Below are 12,269 nucleotides of genomic sequence, written 5' to 3'. Positions count from 1 at the left end.
GTCGTCATCTAAGGAGTTTGCCTGAAACAATCCATTATTGAAATTGTGACGGATTGTCACACCCCACGCCTGACAACTATCGAAGCTGACCAAAAAGGAAGTTATAGCTATTGAAAGCTATAAGGATTTGATTACAAACCTTTTAGTGATTGGAACTAAAACGCAATTGGGGAGGACCTATAGGGATGAATAAATTTATTAATATGTTTTAAGAAAATATAAAGATAAAATAAAAGTGAATATTAATAATATTCCTACATTTTGGGGCTAATTTGAACTTGTGTATTCATGAATAAAACTGTTTTTTTAATCTGGCACTTCTTTATGCCACTTCTGTCCATACCACTTTTCAATAAAGCATGATATCTAAATCATATATGGCATGAATAGTATTATAACTCACTTATGATTTCACCTTTTTTGTTGCCAGATGACAACGGCAATTGCAATTGAAGATGTTAGAAGGGAGGTGAAATATTACGAGCCTTAACTGGACACAATAATCTGGTGCAATTCTATGATGCATTTGAAGACCAAGATAATGTCTACATTGTAATGGAGTAAGTTTGGTACATTTTCTGTCCTTTCAAGATTTTAGCACAGTAAAAGGTTTGCTGGTATTTTAGTGAAGGCTTTTTCCCCTTCTCGATGCACTTGATGGGATACTAATAATATACCTGTATTCCATCAAATACAACCCAATAATCTTGAGTCTTAGTTTCTTTTATGGTAATTTTGAATATTCTATCAACCTGAATTCACTCTGCTGTTTTCTTAAGAATTTTCCAAGTTTTGGACATGAATTGGGTGCTTTTGGCATTTTAGGTTATGTGAAGGAGGCGAGCTGTTAGATAGAATACTTTCAAGGTGATTCTTATGTCTTATTACATCAGCTCTAATTTTTGTTAAAAAAACTTTTATCTTTGGGTATGTACCTTTTCCCTAACTGACATGGTTTAATCCTTCTGTAGAGGTGGGAAATACTCAGAAGATGACGCAAAAGCTGTCTTGATACAAATATTGAATGTTGTTGCGTTCTGTCATCTTCAGGGTGTGGTGCACAGAGATCTTAAGCCAGAGGTGAGCAAATACATCTTACTTTCTCTTGTTTAACTGAAGCACCAGTGTACATTGGATGGAGTTACAAATGCCATATTTGCTTTGCTGCAACAATAGTCAATGAGTCATAGCCTTGCATCTTGTTTTCAGCTGACTGGATTTTGAAATTTTCAGATGGCACATCTATGAGCAGTACCATTCAAGTAAACAGAATTTTGCAAAAATTGTTTAGTTACAGTTTCCAAGAAAATCATAGAAAAATATTGTGCATAATAGCTGCTCTAATGTAAATACCTGTTACTTGTATTTGTCACGCATCTAATATTTGATGAGTAAAATGGGTAAGTGAATATTGGCATTTCAATGTGGATTTTTAGTTTATTACATAACCATCTTGCTGTTTTACTTCTCAGAATTTTTTGTATGTGTCAAAGGATGAGAATGCTGAATTAAAAGCTATTGACTTTGGATTATCAGACTTTGTCAAACCAGGTTTGCCTTTGTAAAGCCCTACTAACTAGTTTTTTATCACCCTTGAGAATTTGTGGCATTTGCTTGATTCTTTTCCATGGCTTTCAGATGAAAGGCTCAATGATATTGTGGGTAGTGCATACTATGTGGCTCCTGAAGTTCTACATAGATCTTACAGTACAGAAGCTGATGTGTGGAGTATCGGCGTGATAGCTTATATTCTCTTATGTGGTAGTCGTCCATTTTGGGCACGAACAGAGTCTGGTATATTTAGGGCTGTTCTGAAAGCTGATCCAAGCTTTGATGAACCTCCTTGGCCGTCCTTATCTTCAGAAGCAAGAGATTTTGTTAAGCGCCTGTTGAATAAGGACCCAAGGAAGCGAATATCAGCTGCCCAGGCTCTAAGTGAGTTTTCTGACGTTTCTAATATCTAATAAGCTTCTGGGCTTCTGGAAAGATCATTTTCTGAATTGCCAGCGACATTCTTGTATTTGCAGGTCATCCTTGGATTAGGAATTTCAACAATGTAAAAGTTCCTCTTGATATTTTAATATTTAAGCTCATGAAGGCCTATATGCGATCATCATCCTTGCGCAAGGCTTCTTTAAGGGTGCGTATATTTTGATACTGAGCGAGAAGTAGAGTTTATTTTTAGACTGCTTCCTGTTGGAATCAAATATTCTTTTTAATTGCAATCTAATGTCTAAAGATTTGTCTATAGCTTTTAACATGGAATTTAGTCCACAAAGTGAACTCACGTTATATTTATTTTTTCTCCAATAAACTGGGGATTTTCTTCTCTCTCTCTCTCTCTCTGCAACAAGATGCAATTGGGGCAATTATGTATTCTCTTTCTTAATGTGTTATTTATGCACCTTATATTGATATTTATAAGTATTAGTTACATTTAATCTTACTAGTTGTCTTCCATTGACCTCTCTGCCAGGCGTTGTCAAAGACATTGACTGCTGATGAGCTCTATTATTTGAAGGAGCAATTTGCTCTGCTGGAGCCCAGCAAAAATGGCAGCATAACATTAGAAAACATCAGCATGGTGAGTGGATAATCCACTGTCACATCAGCACGTAAGGCATGATGTATTGTTGAATACCAAGAGTTTCTCATGCATATTTGTCTTGGCAGGCGCTGAGGAAACACGCAACAGATGCCATGAAAGAGTCCCACATTTCTGACTTTATGGCCTCGGTAATACCTTGCTCTATACGTGTAGATGGAGCATGATTTTGACTGCTTACTGACTCATATCCATGAATATTCCTTGTATAACAGCTAAACTCATTACAATATAGAAGAATGGGTTTTGAAGAATTTTGTGCGGCTGCATTAAGTGTGTATCAGCTTGAAGCCCTTGATCGCTGGGAACAACATGCACGCTGTGCATATGAAATTTTTGAGAAAGATGGAAACAGAGCTATTGTCATTGAAGAACTTGCTTCAGTAAGTTCAGGACACTGAATTGAATCTTTTCTAATGGATGTCTAAATCTTACATTTGAATCTTGGTGTTGTTACCTCTTCCCCCCTCATCGCTGAAACTCCATTGAGAGGATATCGTGCTCCATCTATTTCTAGGCAGTCACGAATTTGTATTAAGCTCATTTAAAAAACAAACCAAACAAAACAAAACAAAAAAACAAAACAAAAGGAGAAGAAAGAGAAAGAAATGGCTAACCCATATTATTTTCTCCGTACTGTTGTTTTAGGAACTTGGACTTGGCCCTTCTATCCCTGTTCATGTTGTACTTGTCGATTGGATAAGGCACACTGATGGGAAGCTAAGCTTTCTTGGGTTTGTCAAATTGTTACATGGTGTATCTGGCAGAACTCTTTCAAAGGTGCAATAGAAGAGTACAGCAATGGCTCTCGGATATACAGAAATTTCTCAGCTATTTGTGCTGCAAATGCAATAATATGTTGACTGTATATTAACATTATCTGCTGATAGTTCACTTGATATCTGGTGCTGTTGCAAGCACATCCCTTTACAGTATAGTTGCACAGGACATGATGATTCATACCCATTTGTTCACGCTAGAGCTCCAATTGTTCAAGACATTGAGTTCAGGCATGAATTGTAGAGTTAAGAGAAATGGGTGGTAACAATTTCATGTAACTTTATCAAGAAATGCTCCTGTATATACGATCTTTGTAATAATTCTAGTGTCAACTCGTAATGCATATCCTAATTTTTTTGTTTCTATGAATCAATTACTTTGCTTTGCTGCAACCATGATTTGGTGGAGATTGGTGGCATTGTCAGCTGAGTAAGGAAGCAATTATGCGGTGGAAACTGCTGAAAGATTCTGATTATGATTGAAGTCTATCGTATAATCATAAGCTTTACCCCAAATAAAAACAGTCGATGGTCTATCACCAACTCTTGTTGGTTGAATTCTGCAAGAGTGAAATAGATTTAAAAGCATTACCAAGAATAACTGATGCAGTAACATTCTCTGTTCTTCTCCAAAGTCCAAGGCCTCATGAAACATGAGGGGTTTCTTCTTCCAGGAGGACTTTTCATAGCTGATAAACAGGGCCACATGAAGGTGGAGGGGAGTGGTGTTATTTTCTGAAGAATATCAGGATGCATTCACATTAGAATATCATTCACATTTTGTCTTTAAAGAGTCTGGCATGTCAAAAGGTCTGGTTTTTAAGTACTGCCTTTTCAGCCTATTCATTTGTTCTTATAAATAGGCCCAGAGATAGCGTTTATGAGCCTCTTTGTATGATGTTGAGATAGATGCGTCAATGAACGAGTATGTATTTTAATGTTTTAAATTGAGTGCACGCTCCCCTTCCCCCGCAAAGCAGGGAAATTGATTGTGATTAATATGTCCGTACTTCGAGGCCCCAAAAAGGAGCTGGCAGGCCCGATGATTTTGCAGGGCCCGTGATTGTATGCATATATGTATGGATTTGTAAGACTGGGCCTTGCTGCTAGCCCAATCGAAATGCTTAATTATTTGTATTTTTTAATATTTTATACTCTTCTTATTCTTGATATAAAACCTATTTAATTATTTAATTAGATTTAAAAAGTTAGATATATTAATTAATTATAACAAATATAAGATTTATTAAAGCACCATAATCATCTTTGTTAATATCATCACTCTCTCTCCTATTTGAAGGAGCATCAATAGGGATGATTTAAAAAAAATTGATAAATATAAAAATAAGTCTTATATTTAGGATTAAAATTAACTCAATAGTTATATTCTATATTAAAGACCAGAGGAATATATTGATATTCCTATCTAACATTCCAATTTAGTAATTCATGGATTATCTTTTTCATTCATCTTTAAGGAAATTTTTGAATTTAGTCCATCAAGAGAGAAATATTTTAATATCTTAAATAGTTTAGTTTCATAAATTTATAACAATGTTATGTCCTTTTTCCTTTTACTTTGTGCAATGTAAAGACGTTACTATTTAATATATTAAGAAAAGAGAAAATGAGACCTTATATTTAAAACTAAACCAAAACCCTAAAATAAAGACCAGAGGGAGTATAGTAATTAATTCTAAAAAAATCCGCGTTAATTAATTCTGAAAATGTTCCCATGTTATGTTTCATTTTTTAATAAATTAGTGGGTAGGTTAAAATGAAATAATATAGAAAGTAGCATATCCAAACTTTTATATTGCCAGGATGGAAACACATTACTCCCTCCGTTCCTTATTATAAGAGACATTTGATGCTTATGGCATGTTCCTATATATAAGAGACACTTACAAGTTGTCTCTACTTTTTTGTGTTGATTTACTATTTTACCCATATTTATTATTTCCAACTCACACTCTCTCTCCCTCCCACTTCTCTTTCTTTTAATAATTTAATTGTTCTCTCTCATACTCTCTCTCCTTATTAATGAGGGTATTTTTGAAAAAAAAATTATACTTTTTACACATTAATTGTTCTTAACTAATTTTAACTGTTTTTTTATCAACGTATTTCGGTTATTTGTCTCTTATAATAAGAAACGGAGAGAGTATTTTTTTAAAAAATAAACCAAATAATTAAAAATAAAAAGAAGCGCACTGTTTTGTTGACGGAGAAGAACAGGCTGGTGCAGTGACGGAGCCACCGTTTGACTTTGACAAAGTCAATTACTTCGGCTGATTTGTACCAAAAAAAAGATTACTTCGGCTGATGCTGACACTTGTCCCCTCCCGCTCACATGCCCATGCGCCTCACCATCCTCCTTGCGTATTCTCACAGATATTCATCAATAAATTTCAATTGGTAAAAAAAAAAAAAAAACCAACTCGTATTAAAATGTTTAGCAAGGGAGGATTTTTATCACAAATTCACATGATTACTGTTGGTATAACATTAATCAGGTTGTTTGTACTCCCATTTTAAAAATAAAATTTAGTTAACTAATAATTTTCACATGTTAAAAAACAATTAGTTGATTATTTACTATTGTGTACGTGTAAAAAATAATAATACTATCTCGGATTCTAAATATATGATCTATTTTGTACTATATAGTAGATCATATATTTAGAACCAGAGGTAGTGTGTATTATTTTTTTCAGAAAAATATTCCTCCCAAAACAGAGAAAGAGAGTATATTTTTTAAATTAGCCTCCACTCAATAAAAAAGTATCCGAAAATCTACAGACACAAATAGGGGGAAAAAACGATTAAGCAAAACCCAACAACATAAGACTACATGTTTAATACTATCTCCAGTCCTAATTATAAGACCTCGTTTTTAGATTACAAACAAAATCTTATAATTAGGACTAGATATAATATAAACTAAGAACTATGATGATGTAAAATCCGAAGGAACTCGGCAATTTGGCATTAATATCATTAAGATTTTCAGAACCATAAGAATGTACTAGCTATTTCTCTTCATTTTTTGGGGGAAAAAAAACTATTTCTCTATTAAAGAGTTATTAAAAGTGTCATTTTGTTAATTAAAAAAAGCGTGATGTTAATTACTAAAGGAGTTCAGAGATATATTTCTTCTAGCTCTGGCTAATTAATGAAATTAATTAAGAATGAATATATTATACATTTTCCAAATTCATTAGCCCTGGCTAACAACTCTATTGTTGGGCAAGGCATAAACTATAAAGAGGCAAAAGCGAGTTCATCTGTATGGTTGTTTTATTTTAATGTTACTTTATATATCTGGGTGGATACCGAACAAAATAGAGAGTTGGGTTGTTTGATTAAAGCACTTTTAATTTTTAAATAATTAACAATGATTGATTTGTTCCAAATGCCACCCACTCTCAATGCAAATTACACTTTTTGTCTTTGAATGCAATCTAGCTTCTTACTCCAAATTTTAATCTTTTTCAAATCAACAGCCCAAAAAAAAGGCAGTCAAAGGCGTGCAAGCCAATCTCATATGAAGTAATAATCATCCAAATTCAATTTATTAACGTAATCTTGTTCATAACCACTCCGGCGTTTCCTTCTCTAGCTAATCATTCTATTTGGACTATCTAAATCTGATATGGACAATTTATATTTAATTGTTTTATTTTTAACTACAAAATTTTAAAAAAATAATTAATTAAAATATTAAATCTGTACCGTCTAAATCAAATCTAAATAGTCTATAAAAGATGAGCTTTGGGTGCCCAAACCAGTTCCATATGTTTTATGTTAATTACTTTTTCCCCCCTTTTTGGTACATTACTAATTAGGCACTTCAAAAGCTATAATTATATTAAGATCATAGTATTTGCCTTCGCATGATGACTTTACAATTTATAGTAATTTTATTTGTTACTGCTAATTAAAGTTGTTATATATGAAGACTAATTAAGAAACACTTCAATTCCATATCCATGGGACAACCATTGTCCATACAGATAGATCAACTCGCTTTAATCATGTTTTTCCAATCCATACCCTTGCATGTGTCGGTCGATGTTTTATTTTAATATGTCACTTTATTCTACTCTTACTTTAGTCATTATTTACCAACAAAATCAATGGCTTGCGACCGCATTTATCATCAAACACAAGCTATATATAGCCAATACACGCACAACACTTTGCACACATTTTCCTATGGTGCATAATAGCACCATTTTCTTTAATTTTTTTGCTCCTCTCGTGCCATATCATCATTATATATATATAAAAAAAAAACAATGACTAATGGATATTAAAGACAGCAAAAACAATTACAAAAATAAATTAATATTGATGCTTCTTAAAAATACCAACAATATTTTGTCAAGATAATTTCTATAATTTTTCACGTGCTATATATAATTATTTTACCTTTTTCATTCATATTTATCAATGAAATTAAGAAGATAGAATTTTAATTATAATGTTAATTAAGAAATATATGGAGTAGTTTGCAAAGGGTCTCTTGTTGAATCGACACAAGTTGCCTTTAACATAAAGCCTTGGATTTAAAGGGCGGGGTTACCTTTAATTTGCACGCATGCCTCCTCTCTAGTCCCTACTTCCTTTTCCATGTGTTTTTGTTTGCTTGTAGCATTATTAGTACTATTATATTATTTTCAAATTTCAGAAAGAGTAACCTTATCATATATGCATGTGATTTCCTAAAAGAAATTTAGGATTAAAATTTTTTAATTATCACTAACATAAACGACAATATATAATGAATAGTTTTTTCAGTTTAATTAATATGGAGTTGTGTGTAATGTTTAAAGAACATAAATGGGGAAAAAGGGGGCAGAGAGAAAAAGGAAAGCAACATGATTATTACATAGTTTCAAAAGGGTCTCTCATTGAATCGACACAAGTAGGCTTTACATAAAGGCCTTAAGAGATAGAGGATAGGCTCAGCTTTAATATGCATGCATGCCCCCTCCCTCGTCCCTACTTCTTTTAATTATCATATGTCTTTGTTTGTTTGTTTGTAGCTTTATTAATATTGTTTTATAATTTTCATATTTCATTTCAGAAAGATTTTAGCACAGATTTTTATCTTGTGTAGTCCCAACAGTTTGGGGTCTCGGTTACTTTTAAAAAGGTTTGTTGTCATTTGTTTGATTAATTAGTAAATTAATATTTTGTTCCTCTTCTTAACACGTGTCTTCCTCCGATCCATCATGTCCCGTGTTAATTATATCACATATATATGGTTTGAGTAGATATGACCAAATCATCTTTTTTAATACTACCTCCGATCCTAATTATAAGAGCCAGTTGACTAATTTGAACAGATTAAAGAAGTAAATTGAGTTAGTTATTTGTCTTAAATAGGTGTTGTTTTTCCTAAAATATCCTTACTAATCAAGTGTATTGACTAGAACTATCATTGTTAGAAGGAGTACTTTGAAAAAAAATATATACTAAATATGAGAAACAAATTAGATTGGGGTCTTATATTTAGGACCAAAATAAAAGTTAAATAGAGTCTTATATTAAGAACCAGAGGTAGTATGTTTTAGAAAAGTTAATTCATACAAAAAAATCAAAATTAGAATATAATCTTACAGCCTATATATATTTATATATATATATATATATATAACATGCCTTAAATTATCTTTTCTTTGTTAGTAGTTATTACTAGATTAGGTAGGACAAGAGGTCTCTATTGCCTACTTAATTAGAAGTCTGGTTTCTCTGAAGCGTATCTATAACACGCTATAAATCATCTATACTCGGGGCCGTGTTGTGGCCTAGGCGGGTGGCACGCACACTATATTATAATAAATAGCTTATCAAAAATTTGATTTAATCCAAAATATAATACATTTCTACATTTTGCTCCCCTCTAAATTTGTATTTTACTATCTAAAATGTTCCTACTGATTACGTATGTCAAGAGTTTTCCATTAAAAGGTAATCATAATTAAAAAGAGTATTTTGAAAAAATCAACTTTTATTTGTGTCCAGGAACTAATTTAACTAATTTTTTTAATATACTTAAATCAGTTAATTAATTCTTATTTTAAATCTTATATTAACCACAAGAGGCAGTATAAATTAACAATCCATCTGAAAAATAATATAATATAATATCTCATATTTAGGAATATAGTTGCGTGGGGTTACGTTCCATTAATTCAATGATATTAAACACTTCTTTTAAGTTTTTACGAGTTAGGATCTTCCATAAAAAAAAAATAATATCATGATGCATCACCTATGGGGTATAAAATGAAACATAGCTGCCTTTTTACCCCAAAAAAAAAAAAGGAAGAAAGAAAAATAGCAGTCTCAAAAATTAAAAAAAAAAAAAGAGTCCGCGCTGCTCACTGCTCCATCACGCAAATGAAAATGAACATAAGCTTTAATCTCTCCATCAGTGTTTTTTTTTTTTTAAACCAAAAAAAAAAAAGTTCATTGTAAGCATTAAAATCTGTATGCTATATCTGTGATTAACTGAATACACACACACATGTATGTGTGTGTAACTCTGTATACATATACACACCTCTAACCTATGGTACAACACGCTTTTCAAAAAATAAGTTAACGACAATTCGGTCATCCAAATGCTACTCTATCCTAATCATAATTTATTAAAAAAACCAAAATTAGTTACCTGAATCTCTTGTGCATGTCTTGCGTGCAAATATATACTCCTCCGGTCCTAATTATAAGACCCAATTGATTTATTTGAGGAGATTAAGGAAGTAAGTTAAGTTGGTTATTTATAATAAATAAGTGTTGTCATTCCTAAAATATCCTTGCTAATTAAGTATATTGGCTAAAACTATCATTATTAGAAGGATTATCTTGGAAAAAAAATGCATAAATATAAAAGACAAAATGGATTGGGTCTTATAATTAGGACTAAATAAAAAGTCAAATTGGGTCTTATAATAAAGACCGGAGGAGTATATATATATATATATATATATATATGTTATAATTATTTCCATACAACGAAACAGAGACAAGATGAAAGAACACGCTACCACGTTACTTAATCAAAATCTTTTTTTTTTTTCCAACCAAAATCAAGAAGGAGGAGAAGATCAGGAACATTGGTAGTTTTGTGAAACAAGAAATGGGGATCATATATATATATATAAACGTGTGAAGGAGGCGGCAATTTGGCTAGTTGATGATCCGATGGAGACTAGGATTGAATCCCAGGCATCCTAAAGGTCCGAGCTGCTTGTAAGGCAGCACCGTCTTCTTCTTCATCTCTTCCGAAGCCGCCCGGTTCACTGTGTAATGCAACTCATGGGGTGAAACCGCTCCTCTCCGTCTTGATGACACCGAACCCAAGCTCTCCGTCGACCGGAAACTGCTGTTCCTTACTTCCTCTTCCGCTTTCTTTGACAGAACCGCGTACTTCGTTAATGGGTCTTTACCGGCGGCGCGTCCCTCCGATGCACTCCGGAACAGTAGAAAATCTTTTATTCTCCATTTTCTGTACCCTTTTGAGAACGAAAGTGATGACAAGAAGGAAGCGTGCGATGATTTCGTGTTGCTTGTTGAAGAAGAAGTTGCCTTGGCTTGGGACAAGTCCTGATCGGAGACGTCGTCTGCGTCGGAGATTCTGAAAGGAGGCGCCGATCTGCTTCCTTTACGCCCTGAATTCTCCGACGAATATGAGAACGAAGAAGCCCTTCCTGATCTCCCTCGCTTTTGTTGCTCTTGTTCTACTCGGTCTTCCAGTTTTCTGGTTTTCTCAAACGAGTCAGAACCAAAATCTCTTCGATCCTGAATGATTTTCTTTCCCTTGGACCTGGTCGAGGAAGATGAATGGAGCCCCTCCTCAGACTTCAACCGGGGCGACGGTGGAGGCTTCAAGGGGCGAATCTTGCCGCCGTCGAAGAGTTCGTCGGCAGAGAGAGAAGTCCTCTGTAAATGGCCACTGAAATCAAACTCGAAGTCTTGAATATCACCAGCAGCGGCGGCATCAGGGAAGACCGTAGGTGTAGGACTGGCGGGGGCGCTGAAGAAGAGGTTGGGGAGGCGGCGGGGGCTGGAAGGGGAGGAGCAGGTGCTGTCGAAGATGAAGTCAGCCGGAGGCATAGGCGGGGCCACCTGCAACTCCATGGTTGGTGGTGGTGGTGATGGCAGCTAGTCGGGAAGGGGCTTGGGAAAATGAGGGAAGGGGAGAGTTACAGAATATATAGAGAGGAGAAGGAAGAAGAAGACAAGGCCGAAGATGGGGATGGGGATGGAGATGAGAGCGTAAAGCAAAGTTGACTTGACTACTTTACTATAAAATTTACTTTACCAACATCACATGATTTTTCCTGTTTGCAATATTTCTTATTTTGCCTCACGGCATTTTGTTATTTACTTTCATGCCAAAAATTTTCTGCTTTTTCCTTTAGCTATAGGTATCAAATTGAATTAGATTTGAGCATTATGTGTTTTAATATGATAATTGTTTTAAAGACATTTTCTGCGTTCAACATATTCAAACTCGAACTCTTATATTTAAACAGTCAAAACAACTTCCATTAAAATCAACACATGTGACTGAAGTTTTACACTAATGCCAATTTTTTTTTTTTTTTAAAGTAGAGTCAATTTTAGTATTTTACTCAAATGGGTTAGGTTTCATTGGCAGGAAATTTAAGTGCCGCCAACCTGACTTCCTGCATTTTACTATTTTTGCTCTTTATCTATTATTCCTGACCAAGTTTCATATGTTGAGTGTAAATTTGAATAAGATTCGTGCCTTGTCTCCACTATTACTTTATAATTTTGGGTAACAAAAATTTTCGAAGCAGACACAGAACAATTGTTATTTTCGATCCTTAACATATAAGATCTAA

General features: G+C 33.8%; 2 protein-coding genes across 2 annotated transcripts; one reads left to right on the top strand and one right to left on the bottom strand.

The window, feature by feature from the left end:
• Positions 1-430: 430 nt before the first annotated feature.
• Positions 431-3,777, top strand: LOC114745415 (CDPK-related protein kinase-like). Its single transcript, XM_028933568.1, is given in 11 exon segments — positions 431-473; positions 476-560; positions 826-867; positions 972-1,080; positions 1,473-1,551; positions 1,639-1,935; positions 2,028-2,140; positions 2,477-2,584; positions 2,674-2,736; positions 2,821-2,988; positions 3,254-3,777. Coding segments are annotated over 11 exon segments (1,248 nt in total). The 3' UTR covers positions 3,395-3,777.
• Positions 3,778-10,414: 6,637 nt separating this feature from the next.
• LOC114745414 (uncharacterized) lies at positions 10,415-11,592 on the bottom strand. The gene has a single exon (XM_028933567.1). It carries the CDS (start codon positions 11,536-11,538, stop codon positions 10,588-10,590), a length of 951 nt encoding a protein of 316 aa, XP_028789400.1. The 5' UTR covers positions 11,539-11,592; the 3' UTR covers positions 10,415-10,587.
• Positions 11,593-12,269: the final 677 nt, after the last annotated feature.

This window comes from Neltuma alba, unplaced genomic scaffold (assembly GCF_004799145.2).
Source record: "Neltuma alba isolate B1F8T4 unplaced genomic scaffold, ASM479914v2 tig00004665_pilon, whole genome shotgun sequence".
Classification (NCBI taxonomy): Eukaryota; Viridiplantae; Streptophyta; class Magnoliopsida; order Fabales; family Fabaceae; genus Neltuma; species Neltuma alba.
Note: the sequence above shows the minus strand (reverse complement) of the source record. Positions and strands in the feature narration are given on the sequence as shown.

Coding starts and splice junctions, on each gene's coding strand:
- LOC114745414 (XM_028933567.1), bottom strand. CDS start 11,538: ATGGAGTTGCAGGTGGCCCCGCCTATGCCTCCGGCTGACTTCATCTTC.